Here is a 15,373-nt window from a genome sequence, read left to right on the forward strand (position 1 = left end):
GTAGGAACTGTGGGTTCGATTCCTGGGTCAGGAAGATCGCTGGAGAAGGAAATTGTATTCCACTTCAGCATTCTTACCTGGGGAAATCCCACAGACATAGGAGCCTGGTGGACTATAGTCCATGGTCTCATAAAGAGTCAGACGTAACTCAGAGACTAAGCAACAACAACAGAAATTCCTTTAGGTGCTTGGACATATTTGTAATTTTTTTAAAGCAGAGATTGTATAACCAAAATTGATTTCCACTTTATGGACAGTTTTGCACATTTGGTGTGAGTTGGGAAAAAAATTTATTAAAAGAAATTTGATAATATTTATCTATAACTGGTGTGCATATACTTTACTCAAAAATTATACTTCTAAGTAGCAAGAACAAAAAGTGTTTTGAATGCAAATATTCTTCTTAAAAATCTGTGAGTAGAAAAAGAGGTAAACAAATCATTACATACCTATATAATAATTTAAAATACAGTGATTAATGTTGTTTTGAAGATTAGTGGATAAGAGATAAATGTTAACTATAGAAAGCAAAGAAAAAGAAGCAGATTACAAAATTTATATATGGCATGATCCAAATATGTCTTGCAAAATCTATTTCTTCTAAGAAAACAACTGGAAAAAACACCTAAAATTTTCACAATTATTACCTTTAGGTAGGGATTCTATATACTTCTGATACTAACTTGTAAAATTCTTTTTAATTAATTAAAAATGTATTACTTTAATGATCAGGGTAATCTTTAAATTTGCCTTTTATTATAAAATGTAATGCATATGGACCTGTCTTACAGAGTTGTTGTGAAAATCAGCATAGATGGACAAGTAACAACAAAAATAATCATTTTTAATTGATAATATATTTATACTTCAATCAATTATAGTCAATTAATCATTCTGACTCATTGAAAAAGACTCTGATACTGGGAAAGATTGAAGGCAAAAGGAGAAGGGGGAGCAGAGGATAAGATGGCTAGACAGCATCACCAACTCAATGGACATGAATATGAGCACACTCCAGGAAATAGTGGAGGACAGAGGGGCCTGCTGCACTGCAGTCCATGGGGTCACAAAGAGTTGGACACTACTTAGTGAATGAACAGCAGCAACATATTTATAAGCCAGGAACTATGAATAAAAACAAATCAGATAATGAAAAAACTCATAATTCTTGAAGTTGCTGATCAATATTATATCCATCCACAGAAAACAGGAAGGAGAGGCTCATAGAGATTTTCAAGTTCACACAGCTAAGATTAGTAAAGACAGAATTCCAACTTTAGTATGTCTGATTACAAATCTTATGCTGTCTCCAGGGGATCTTCCCAACCCAGGGATTGAACCCACGTCTCCTGTATTACAGGTGAATTCTTTACCACCTGCTGCTGCTGCTGCTAAGTTGCTTCAGTTGTGTCTGACTCTGTGTGACTCCAGAGATGGCAGCCCACCAGGCTCCACTGTCCCTGGGATTCTCCAGGCGAGAACACTGGAGTGGGTTGCCACTTCCTTCTCCACTGCATGAAAGTGAAAAGTCAAAGTGAAGTCGCTCAGTCGTGTCTGACCCTCAGTGACCCCATGGACTGCAGCCCTCCAGGCTCCTCCATCCATGGGATTTTCCAGGCAAGAGTAGTGGAGTGGGGTGCCATTGCCTTCTCCGACCTGAGCCACCAGGAAAGCCCAAGAAAGGTGGACTGGGTAGCCAATCCCTTCTCCAGGGGAATCTTCCTGACCTAGGGATGGAACCGGGCTCCCCTGCACTGCAGCTGAGCTACCAGGGAAGCCCCAGTGAATACTGGACTGGGTTGCCATGCCCTCCTCCAGGGGCTCTTCTGAACCCAGGGATCAAACCCTTGTCTCTTGTGCCTCCAGCACTGGCGGGCAGATTCTTTACCACTAGCACCACCTGGGAAACCCCTGTATAAATCTAAAGTAAGTAATAAATTATAAAGCCCTATATTAAACATCAGGTAGTCAGTCATCAAAGTGAAAAATAAAAGCCATTGTTTAAATCTGTCTGCACTTAACTCTACTGGTTTTCTAGAAGACCAGAAAACAGGGCGGGGGGGGGGGGAAGTGAGTGGGAATAGGAAGAGGCAGGAACCTGGGAAAGGGGCAAGGGGATGTGTAGGAGGAACACTAGGAGGATGGTGGTGAGGGCTGCTCTGGAAGTCTGAAGGAGATCAAGTAGGAAGAGAATGGAAGGGAAATAGCTTGATGTGAGCTCTTGACATTAGTGTCAGACTTAGAGTTGGGTAACATTGTGCATCTCTGGTACCTAAGAGACACAGACACATAGAAAATTACTGCTGTTTGTATTGTATAGCCTTTCTACATTTTGAGCCAGGAGAAGATGTGTAAGGAAGAAGATTTAGAATGCTTGTGTGACTCATGTAGCAATGTACCCAGCCCCTGGCAGCTTGACTGGAGTGACTTACTTAAAAATGTTTTGTTCACACAGTATGTTCTTAACATGTATAACAAATGAATTTATTAAATGAAGACAAAAATATTGGCCTATCAAAGATTATTTTCATACAATTCTATAATGTTGGAAAATAACTGCAGATGTTGTTCAATTTGAGTTATATGAGTCAATGTGTATGTGTGTGTGTGTGTTTCTGTGTGTGTGTGTGTGTGTAAAGTCGGAGGGAGGAAATGATGAGGGAGGCATGGAGGGAATGTTTACAAACTTTTGTTCAATAAAAATTCATCAAATGAAAGTTCTGATGTGGTTTATGATTCTGCTTAGAAAATGCAAGTACTTCTTTTTCTTTGAAAAAAAAATCATTCTGATGAATTAAAGGGTGCATGGAATTCTTTATTTTTTTCTGATACTATCCAATCAGAACTATAATTTTGGTACAAAGGAAGAACAATTTCAATTATAAATATCCTGTTCAATAAAACAAACTATTTTCTTGAGTTCTTTCAAATGTATTTGACAGCTGAAAGTAAAAATTATACCACTGTCTGAGGTAGCATTCAAGATATATAGATGTAATATACATATGAAAACTATAACATCATGGGAAATGTTATGAAATCAATGTTATGGTAAATTTTCTGCATTCCATTTGAAGTGGTAAAATGTTAATTCTCAATAGACAGTGAAAATTATGAATAATTCAATCTCTAGAGCAATAGCTAAAAACTATTCAAAGAAATAGAGCCAGACCAAAATAGAACAATTAAAATCAAATACTAAAAACAGGTCAAATAATCTAAATGGTAGCAGAAAAAGAAAAATAGAACAAAGGACAAATAAATAAACATTAGAAGAGATCAAAGATCTCAATTCAGTAATATAAATGTTCAATAGAAACAACTTAAAAAGAAGAGCAAAATAAACCCAAAGAAGCAGAAGAAAATAAAATAAGATGAAAAATAATGAAGTTAAAAGCAGAAAGACAACAGAGAATAACCAAAAAGACGAAAAGCTGAGCTGGTTCTTTGAAAGATTGATACAACTGTTAAGTCGCTAGCAAGACAGAGAAACAGAGACCACAAATTACCAATATTAGAAATGAAACAAGAGGATATTACAGATCCCACAGATGTTGAAAGGGTATTAAGGGACTACACCAAACAATTCTGCACATAAAAATTCAAAAACTTTGAATTTAACCAGTTCCCCTGTGGTTTATGAAAACTTAGCCAAGGTCTAATAGATCATTCAATAGTCCTATTACTACTAAAAACACTAAATTTGTAATGAAAGAACTCCCCCAAAATTAAACATTCAGGCCCAGATGGTTTCAATAGGAAATTCACCAAACAATAATAAATAACATCAGCTCTACATAATCTTTCTCAGAATATAAAGGATGCCTCTCACAAAACACAGGTAGAAAAATCACACTGAGGTTCATGAGCAATAGGATTGCCAAGATGAAAATGATCACACATCCTAACTAGTAATACCATCTTTCAATGTGGGCTTATCTTCATGGGCTTTAAACTGCAGTTTCTATCTAGCACAGTCCAAAAATTTTAAAGTATAAAGAATTCTACCTGGTTGTACCATTTTGGATATTACAAACAATGATGCAATGAAGCTTTCATTTATGTGTGTGTGTGTATGTATGTGTTCTTATATATACTTACGTAAATGTTTTAAGTCATTTCAAGGAAAAATTGTCTAAAAAGGGCATTTACAGACCAAAGGGCATTTACAGACCAAAGGATAAGTACATTGAAAATTAAGTAAAAGAGACTGGGAAAATTGCCATCCAAATTTATATTTCTACTAGAAGTAAAAAGACTGTTTCTCAACAACCTTACCAGCACTGGATATCAATAATTTAAATTTTTGCTGATCAAATGGATGAATAAACTCATTGTTCCAACTCACAATTTTTTTAATTACTAGAAAAGTTGAACATTTCATGTCTATTAAATACTTCTGAACTACTTACACTCTTTGCCAAAGGGGGAGATTCATCTTTCTCTTATTTTTTTGGTCTGGGCCAAGCAGCTTGTAGGATCTTAGTTCCCTGACCAGGGATTGAACCCATCCCTCATGCAGTGGAAGAGTGGAATCCTATCCACTGGACTGTCAGGGCTTTGCAGAAACGTGGCCGAGAGGAGCCACCCCACGCCCGAGGTCAGGGGCGGTGGCCCAGAGGAAACACCCCACGTCCAAGGAGCAGCGGCTGCGCAAGTGCAGGAGGGCTGAGAGGAGCTATTCCACGTTCAAGGTCAGGAGGGGTGGACCTGAGGAGACACCCCTCATCAAAGGTAAGGGCAGCGGCTGCACTTTGCTGGAGCAGCTGTGAAGAGATACCCCACGTCCAAGTAAGAGAAACTCAAGTAGGATGGTAGGTATTGTAAGAGGGCATCAGAGGGCAGATACACTGAAACCATACTCACAGAAAACTAGCCAATCTGATCACACAGACCACAGCCTTGTCTAACTCAATGAAATTAAGCCATGCCATGTGGGGCCACCCAAGATGGGTAGGTCATGGTGGAGAGGTCTGACAGAATGTGGTCAACTGGAGAAGGGAATGGCAAACCACTTCAGTACTCTTGCCTTGAGAACCCCATGAACAGTATGAAAAGGCAAAATGATAGGCTACTGAAAGAGGAACTCCCCAAGTCGGTAGGTGCCCAATATGCTAGTGGAGATGAGTGGAGAATTAACTCCAGAAAGAATGAAGGGATGGAGCCAAAGCAAAAACAATACCCAGCTGTGGATGTGACTGGTGATTAAAGCAAGTTCTGATGCTTAAAGAGCAATATTGCGTAGGAACCTGGAATGCTAGGTCCATGAATCAAGGCAAATTGGAAGTGGTCAAACAGGAGATGGCAAGAGTGAACGTCAAAATTCTAGGAATCAGTGAAGTAAAATGGACTGGAATGGGTGAATTTAACTCAGATGACCATTGTATCTACTACTGTGGGCAGGAATCCCTTAGAAGAAATGAAGTAGCCATCATGGTCAACAAAAGAGTCCGAAATACAGTACTTGGATGCAATCTCAAAAACGACAGAATGATCTCTGTTCATTTCCAAGGCAAACCATTCAATATCACAGTAATCCAAGCTTATGCTCCAACCAGTAACGCTGAAGAAGCTGAAGTTGAACGGTTCTATGAAGACCTACAAGACCTTTTAGAACTAACACCTAAAAAAGTTGTCCTTTTCATTATAGGGGACTGGAATGCAAAAGCAGGAAGTCAAGAAACACCTGGGGTTACAAATTTGGTCTTGGAATATGGAATATGGAATGAAGCAGGGCAAAGGCTAATAGAGTTTTGCCAAGAGAACGCACTGGTTATAGCAAACACCCTCTTCCAACAACACAAGAGAAGACTCTACACATGAACATCACCAGATGGTCAACACCAAAATCAGATTGATCATAGTCTTTGCAGCCAAAGATGGAGAAGCTCTATACAGTCAACAGAAACAAGACCAGGAGCTGACTGTGGCTGAGATAATGAGCTCCTTTTTGCCAAATTCAGACTTAAATTGAAAAAAGTAGGGAAAACCACTAGGCCATTCAGGTATGACCTAAATCAGATTCCTTATGATTATACAGTGGAAGTGAGAAATAGATTTAAGGGATAGAGTGCCTGATGAACTATGGACGGAGGTTCATGACATTGTATATGAGACAGGAACAAGACCATCCCCAAGGAAAAGAAATGCAAAAAGGCAAAATGGCTGTCTGGGGAGGCCTTACAAATAGCTGTGAAAAGAAGAGAAGTGAAAAGCAAAGGAGAAAATTAACGATACAAGCATATGAATGCAGAGTTCCATAGAATAGCAAGGAGACATAAGAAAGCCTTCCTCAGTGATCAATGCAAAGAAATTGAGGAAAACAATAGAATGTTAAAGACTAGAGATCTCTCAAGAAAATTAGAGATACCAAAGGAACATTTCATGCAAAGATGGGCTCGATAAAGGACAGAAATGGTATGGACCTAACAGAAGCAGAAGATATTAAGAAGAGGTGGCAAGAATACATGGAAGAACTGTACAAAAAAGAGCTTCACAACCAAGAAAATCACGGTGGTATGATCACTCACCTAAAGCCAGACATTCTGGAATGTGAAGTCAAGTGGGCCTTAGGAAGCATCACTACGAACAAATCTAGTGGAGGTGATGGAATTCCAGTTGAGCTATTTCAAATCCTGAAAGATGATGCTGTGAAAGTGCTTCACTCAATATGCCAGCAAATTTGGAAGACTCAGCAGTGGCCACAGGACTGGAAAAGGTCAGTTTCCATTCCAATCCCAAAGAAAGGCAATGCAAAAGAATGCTCAAACTACCGCACAACTGCACTCATCTCACATGCTAATAAAGTAATGCTCCAAATTCTCCAAGCCAGGCTTCAGCAATACATGAACTGTGAACTTCCAGATGTTCAAGCTGGTTTTAGAAAAGGCAGAGGAACCAGAGATCAAATTGCCAACATCTGCTGGATTATCAAAAAAGCAAGAGAGTTCCAGAAAAACATCTGTTTCTGCTTTACTGACTATGCCAAAGACTTTGACTGTGTGGATCACACAATAAACTGTGGAAAATTCCGAAAGAGATGGGAATGCCAGACCACCTGACCTGCCTCTTCAGAAACCTGTATGCAGGTCAGGAAGCAACAGTTAGAACTGGACATGGAACAACAGACTGGTTCCAAATAGGAAAAGGAGTACGTCAAGGCTGTATGTTGTCACCCTGCTTATTTAACTTATATGCAGAGTACATCATGAGAAATGCTGGGCTGGCAGAAGCACAAGCTGGAATCAAGATTGCCGGGAGAAATATCAATAACCTCAGATATGCAGATAACACCACCCTTATGGCAGAAAGTGAAGAGGAACTAAAAAGCCTCTTGATGAAAGTGAAAGAGGAGAGCGAAAAAGTTAGCTTAAAGCTCAACATTCAGAAAACTAAGATCATGGTATCCGGTCCCATCACTTCATGGCAAATAGATGGGGAAACAGTGGAAATGGTGTCAGACTATTTTTTTGGGCTCCAAAATCACTACAGATGGTGATTGCAGCCATGAAATTAAAAGATGCTTACTCCTTGGAAGAAAAGTTATGACCAACCTAGACAGCATATTGAAAAGCAGAGACATTACTTTGCCAACAAAGGTCCATCTAGTCAAGGCTATGGTTTTTCCAGTGGTCATGTATGGATGTGAGAGTTGGACTGTGAAGAAAGCTGAGCACCGAAGAATTGATGCTTTTGAACTGTGGTGTTGGGGAAGACTCTTGAGAGTCCCTTGGACTGCAAGGAGATCCAACCAGTCCATTCTAAAGGAGATCAGTCCTAGGTGTTCTTTGGAAGGACTGATGCTAAAGCTGAAACTCCAATACTTTGGCCACATGGTGCGAAGAGTTGACTCATTGGAAAAGACTCTGATGCTGGGAGGGATTGGGGGAGAAGGGGACAACAGAGGATGAGATGGTTGGATGGCATCACCGACTCGATGGATGTGGGTTTGGATGAACTCTGGGAGTTGGTGATGGACAGGGAGGCCTGGCGTGCTGCAATTCATGGGGTCGCAAAAAGATGGACACAACTGAGCAACTGAAGTGAACTTAAATATATATATATATATATATATATATATATATATATATATATATATATATACATCTGAGTACTTTTCAAAAGTGATTTTGTACACACTTGCCTTCCTGCTATATTCTGGTCTTCTCAAGGCTAGAGACCATGATTTTTTCAGCTGTATTACAGAGAACATAGCATATATAGGAAAGTAAATTCTAAAGAAATATTTATGGCTAGGTCTAATATATATAATCTATTTGAAATCTGATGTAATATTGGGTTATAGAAGATACAGGGTATTATGCTATGTGCTGGGGCCTGTACTGTGGTTAGTTGCTCAGGCATGTCTGACTCTTTGCAACCCCAAGGACTGTAGCCCACCAAGCTCTTCTGTCCATGGGGTTCTTTAGGCAAGAATGCTGGAGTGGGTTGCCATGCCCTTCTCCAGGTTGCTGTGGCCTATGTCTTTCCAAATACAAAAGCACTATCTGTTTGTGGTATGTAGTGTTGAAGACTCTTCATTTATAACTGAAAGCTATAATAACAATTTACAAAAATGGATAGTCCTATGTATAATATGGTCTTTGCAATCCAGATGAATAAATAATGCATGTGTGCAGGATAAGCCACTTCAGTTATGTCCAGCCTTTTGTGATCCTATGGACTGGGGCCTGCCAGGCTCCTCTGTCAAAGGGATTCTCCAGGCAAGAATACTGGAATGGGTTGCCGTACCTTCTTCCAGGAGGTCTTCCCAACCCAGGGATTGAACCCACATCTCTTTACTTCCACTGCATTTTGGCAGGCCTGTTCTTTACCACTAGTGTCACCTGGGAAGCCCTGGAACAAATCATGGTCTTAGATAATAATTTCTGAACATCCCTAGGGAGAAACCCAATTCAACTAAACAGGGTTTTCTTCAAAGTACAAAGACTAAAGAAATGCAAAAGTAAATGTCACATAGTTTCCCATCCATCATTCCAGGAAAACCTTTAAGTGTCGATATCATTATCCACCTCTTAAGGACATGACAGGCATGCTTAGACAGTTTATAAATAAGGCAAAGCTGAGATATAAAGTAATACAATAGACAATAGAATGAAGAACTAATAAAGATCTTGAAAGCATAGCCTAAATTATAACACTTTTTTGAGAACTCTGATTCAATTCATTTGTTAATCCAATGTAGTTCATTCTTCAGTGACACTAAAATCATCCAAATGAAGAAGGCACATATTCTCTGCAAGTCAAGTTCTCTTTGTTCATAATAAGAGCAAAATATTATGACTCCACTTCATGACTAGTTTTTAAGGTGAAGGTAGTTTTAAAAATCAATAAAAATGTGATGACATTCTCAATTTCAAGAGTTTTGTCCTTGATAATCTGACAAGTAATTTCATGTTCACAGATTCATATTTCTTGCATAGTTAGAAAATGTTTGGCATGGATCCCAAATGTTTTTTTATTATATGCAAGAGAAAAGCAATTTATGTGCAGAGTTTTGTAACTATTTAGCTATTAACCTATACACAAAAAAGTGAAAATATGCTATCAGGTAATGAACTTAAAGAGCTTCACACCAGTTGCAACTGGCTCTCAGTTTAGAAGGATAAGGAATCTCAGTGGATATTAGTTCTTACTTTCTAAACCAGAGCACCAGTTACTATTACATCCTGAGCTAGTCCACCGTTTTGTCATTCATTTAGCTAAGGACTACCATTGTTATCTAGTCTTACCCATGTGGCCTCCTCACATGGATGCCTATGAAGATGTTGGAATGGTCCTAAGTTAAGGGAAAACCCAGGATTCATGCAGAACTATACTTTAATAGCAAGGCCTCAGTTCTTTGGAGAGAAAACAGAAAGACCACAGAGAGGCAAATGTATGTAATAAGTTCAATCTCACTCTACTTGCACATTCCCTTTCAATACCGTTGTTTCCAAATGATTTGTTTCCCATTCTGGCAAAACTCCATTTCATTTTGTTTTCCAGTTTTTCCTAAATCACTTCAATTCTCTGCTCCTTGCAAATGTTTCTATTCTGCTCTTATATCCTGATTTCTTGTTACCTTCAATCTGACACATTTAATTTCAAGCTCTAAGCTCCTGGTGAGTGATAGCAGCACTCTGTTTCATTATTCCTAGTTAGCAGCCGTGTCCTGTGCCTGCCTCCCTGGAGAAGAGAAAGGTATGGAGACTCTTTCCTGTATGGCTATCTCTCGGTGGAAGAGTGGAGGCTTTCCCACACAGGTAAACCTCAATCTCATAGAAACAGAGGTACTCAAGAAGAAACAGAGGCCAGATTCTACTCAAATGCAATACTGTAGAAAAAGAATAAGAAAAGATTGCATCCAATAATGAGGGCAAAATACTGACACTGCTGATGACTATGCATATCATCCTAGAAAAGGGTTTTAACCACTTTTTCTTTTGATTTATTAAATTTAATTGATTTTTAATTATTGGTTCTATCAAAATAATGATAATAATTTCTAACTCATGAAGTTTCAGAAAGGATTAAATAAAATATTAGATGTGTTAACCATCATCTGATATTGAAGCCTAAGAAAATTTGTAATTCAGACATCTAAGGGGTACATTTAAATCACTTTCAAATGGAATACTCTCAGTTTCAATGAGCACCAGCATAAATGAGCATCAACAAAAATCAATTAAAAAGAATCAACATCAGGCATATAGATTCATAGCCGATGCTCAGGAAAAAAATTTTGAATACAAATGAATAATCCTTTCAAACTTTTCTTAAATAATAATAACCTAAAAAACAAGGCAGTGCCTTCTTAGCTAAATAAGACACGGCCACAAGAGCAATTATATCTATGAATTTCCTTGTCTTTCTCTCCTTCCTCCTTACCCTCTTAGGAGATCACTGTATAACTTAGCTGATTCTTCCTTAGATACTCCACTAGGTTTTCTCCAAAGTTTCCTTTAGCTCTTTTGTAAAAGCACCAAAAGTAAAAGTGTTATTTGCTCAATTATGTCTGACTCTTTGTGACCCCATAGACTGTAGCCTGCCAGGACCTTCTGTCCATGGAATTCTCCAGGCAAAAATACTGGAGTGGGTAGCCATTCCCTTCTCCAGGGGATCTCCCCAACCCCGGGATCAAACCAGGGTCTCCTGCATTGCAGGAGGATTCTTTATCATCTGAGCCATCAGGGAAGCCCCCAAAGCACCAAAATAAACTTTAAATGACTGAATCTTTCTAACTCAAATGGCGAATCTGAGTACTTTCAAACAGAAGTGGGGAAACAGTGGAGGTAAAGGAGCACAACGCTTTTTATACTGATCTACTATAATCAGAATGGAAGGAATACAAGAGAAGGACAGGACAGAAAGTTTTGCTGTTGTGAATGTTGAAGCAGAGAATGGTTCCCTGATTGGTGGTATTCTAGAACTTTGCTACCCCATACACTACCAACTAGCTGCACGAAACAATTTAAATTTAAATTAACTAAAGTTACAAATATGGCTCGTTTGCACTAGCCATATTTCACATGCCCAATGGATTCACATGGCTAATGGCTACTGTGTTGAGCAATAGAAATATAGGACATTATAGTCATTGAAAAAAAAAATCTTTTGGACGGGGCTATCTTAAAGAGAACATTTTACCTTTTTAGATAACTTTTAAGTCTCATTATTATGACTTTAAAAATTCCCGAGGGCCTACTATGGGAAAACATGGCAAAAACAAAACAAAACTATGCATGACAAAATATGACACTGGTCCCCTTTAGAGATAGAGAAAGAAATAATATATAATATTAATATTATATAATAAGTTTTATGACTAAAATTATACCTAGATTGCTTCTGTAGAATGATCTCTAATTTAGACTGGTAGAGAACAGTGATATGGAATCTTTTCCTAAAGAAGGTAAGGCAAGCTTGATGTTGAGGGATGGATAGGAAATGGCTAGATACAAGGAGGAAAAAATGAGATGTTCTCAAGGAGAAAATGTCTAACAGCAAAGGAGAAACAGCATGGTACATTAAAATACCACATGCTTCAGTATGTGAGATGATAATAACAGGAACTGTAAATGAAAATACTTCATTCTGCATTTTAAATTAAATAACTTTGACTTGCTTTTATGAGAAACAGAAAATCCCTGCCTGGAGAGAATGTAAGAAGACACAGAGCACCAACCTAGGCAAACCTATCAGCATAAAAGGTGATATTATTCAATGAATTGGGACTATCCTAATTTCTAAATCACTGTTAAATCAGAATTTATATATTTATAAATATTTATGCTTAATTATCATACGTTCCCAAGCTTTGAATTACTTAACCTTGGATTTACCTAGCAGTTTCTTTTCACTAGCTCAAGGATAATTGAGAACTGAATCCATATTAAGATGGAATGGGCCAATGAAGAAGTGTATTTTTCATTTATCAATTTGGTGACAAAATATCAGTGTATTTGTAAAATTACAACTTTCTATCTTTGGCCATTTTCTCTCCTTTTTCCCCCACCTCCTCTTCTTCCAATATTAAAAAGTACAATCTATATAAAAAAAATATACAGTGAGAATTCCAGTAAAATCTTACATTGAATCAGAAAGGCAAGGGTATACCAAAACATCTTTCATCTGTACCACTCCTTCAAATGAAGTTACCTGGTAATCGTCCCCACCTCCAAAAGAGAAAGGCATGGTACATTATAAGACGCTCTGTTTAATTACATCAGCAGACACTCTATGACACCCCACCCTCTTTCGAGCTCTTTTAGTTTCTATTTTTCCACAGATTTTTGTTTGCTTTTATACAGGAAAAGCAGTAGGGCTTGTGGGATGAATGAATGATTTAAAAAAAGAAAACACACCAGTTGGCATAATGGATTGCACCAATACAAGAAAGTTCACCTAAGTACCTCAGTAAAATGTTTTACTATCCTTAACCTGTATACTCCTTAGCTGCCAGGGAGGTGTGTATATGTAAGTTCTTACCATTTTATAACTGAGATTTAAGGTCATGAGTGACTCAGTGGTGAAGTTAAAAGAAAAATAGAGAGCCTATTTTAGATACTAGCTTCTTTCCTCTTACTCTATTACCAGGTACTTGAATCTGTGTATTTGTGTAGAATTTACTTCATCCTCCTTCATTTAAAAAGGATAATTCTACAAGAAAGGCAGTTTGCCATAGAAGAAAGTGCTTTGGATACAATTCAGGACTTGACTTTGCTTCTGTCTCCACCAGCTGTGAAACACTGGGAGGAGCAATTCAGATAAAGAATGCAAGGAATTAACTCCAATCCCCTTCTCCACACCAATGGAAACATATACATTACGCAGAGATGAGGCAGACTCAGAACCCACAGCTCTTAATTCTTTCTCTGCTGACCACAATGACTCTCTTTCCAATGGCCTTGACCATTCAGAGTCACCTGCTTTTTTATGTGACATGGAAGAGGTATAACAGAGAAGTGGATAGCATGGCCCACAGATTTAAAGGGGAAGCCCATGCCACTCACCCACATGGGGTCACTCAGGTCCGAGTCCTGCATGCGAATACAGTCCATGCTAATCTCAATCTTGTTTGTTGCACCATTTTCTGATGGTTCATCCACAAAGTTCAAGTCAATGGGCTGAACTGAACAGATGGGTCTGCCACAAAGGAAAACAAAAGTGTGTTAGGTGTGGAAAGGGACTAACACACACTCATTCAGTTGGTAACAATGAGCTCTTTTTGCTTTAAAGTTGGCAAAGCTCATTGGTTGGAGTCAGAAACCCTCATCATGAATTCTGGCTCAAATACTTACCAGATGTAAAACCTCTGGCATTCCAAATCTAAGCTCCATTTGTAAAGTAAAAATCACTGCCCTCATCAAAGAATCACTAGGTGGAACACAGAATAGAAGGAACAAGTCAGAGATGTATCCTAATCATATGGGTCCCCAATACTCTGATATTGTTTCATCTTTCCCTTAATTTACTTAGGTGCCCCAGCCTAATCTTAAGGAGATAATTATCCTTTTCCTAGCAAGGTATAATGAACAATAAAATAAAGTGTTTTACTTTCTCAGAGATTATTTACAATATAAAAGTATATGAGAGTCTTTAACCCAAAGGAATGAATTTGAGTATCAGAGAGTCATTGGGGAAATTATTTTGGGTTAGGTAGGCGAGTCCTTCTGATCCTCCAAAATTATACCACCTTGGAACAATAATGATTTTCTGGTGTTGAAAACTGAATAAATCTGTGCTGAATTTTGAACACAGAGATGCTATTGGAGAGAATAATTTTTTCCCAATAATATCACCTGATTTTTATTGATTCTAAAAACATACCTTCATAAGCAGTACTTCGACTGCTTATAGGTACTACCACTACCTATTTATAACAATTCATGTAAAACAGCTTTTTTTTGCTTATTTGATACTTACTGTTCCAGAAAATCCCAGATGTGCTGGAAAACCTCTGGACTGAGGAATTCATTTGTCTGTGTGCTCTGGGACATAGTGGATCGGTAATAACTTTCTTTCCAAGAGAAATGGGCTGGGGTTTCTACAAACCTTAAAAGGATAAAAAATGAAACTAGGGTTACATTAATGAGAGAATATTAAAATTAAAACATAGTCAATCAAAAAGTTGAGTCAGTGAAGTTTCAAAAACATGCAGGTATACACAACAAATTTTACAAGTTAAGCAACTGGTATCTCTTTAGGCAGTGGCAAGGATCCCATTTTGCCATTAAAATCAGGCAATCGAGTCTTCTATCAAAGCTCTATTTCTTAACTAGAAAAGTTACACTCTGCACCTTCACTATCTAAAATCTACATTCTGCAGATTTCAAAAAGAAAATAAACATTCCCTCACTAAGCCTGACAGTGAGTCTAACCTATTATTAAGCCCATTTCACAAATGTCTTAATTGATTATCTGCCCATTCAGCCTCCAGCAAGTAAAAAGAAAAATCAGAAAATAAAAATGAGTTAAGAAATCTTAAATTTTACCTTCAGCATAATCACCCCTCTCATAACTACCATCTTAGCATCAGGCCCAGGGACAATAAATTCAAACTTTTGAATTCAATTTTTTTTTTTTTTATCACCAGTTACACTTCTTAATGTACACGTGGGTGGTTTTTAATTGGAGTGTAGAATTCTATGTCAGACCAAGGGATAAGCAAACATCTGAATACACCACAAATGAATGGTATTTCTATTTGCTTCATTTTGTTATAGGGTCCGCAAGTTTGCTTTTACTTAAAAAAAAAAAAGAAAGACAGAAAACTTGATCCTTATACATGTGAAGGAAAACATCAGCTTTCTCAGGTGATATAGTCTCCAAATCTGCATATCTCACCTTAAATGTATATGATTTATTGTGA

The 15,373-nt window shown here is 37.9% G+C and overlaps 1 protein-coding gene across 4 annotated transcripts in view; it reads right to left on the reverse strand.

Annotated features, from left to right (window-relative positions):
- TP63 (tumor protein p63) overlaps positions 1-15,373 on the reverse strand; it is a 266,572-nt gene that overhangs the window by 150,754 nt on the left and 100,445 nt on the right. For all 4 annotated transcript variants that reach the window (XM_018046624.1, XM_005675125.2, XM_018046627.1 and 1 more), the window contains exons 2-3: positions 14,428-14,556; positions 13,515-13,647 (exon numbers count right to left, since the gene is read on the reverse strand). In XM_018046624.1, coding sequence (XP_017902113.1) covers positions 13,515-13,647; positions 14,428-14,556 — 262 coding nt within the window. The remainder of the gene's footprint in view (positions 1-13,514; positions 13,648-14,427; positions 14,557-15,373) is intronic.

This window comes from Capra hircus, chromosome 1, assembly GCF_001704415.2.
Source record: "Capra hircus breed San Clemente chromosome 1, ASM170441v1, whole genome shotgun sequence".
In the NCBI taxonomy this organism is placed as follows: Eukaryota; Metazoa; Chordata; class Mammalia; order Artiodactyla; family Bovidae; genus Capra; species Capra hircus.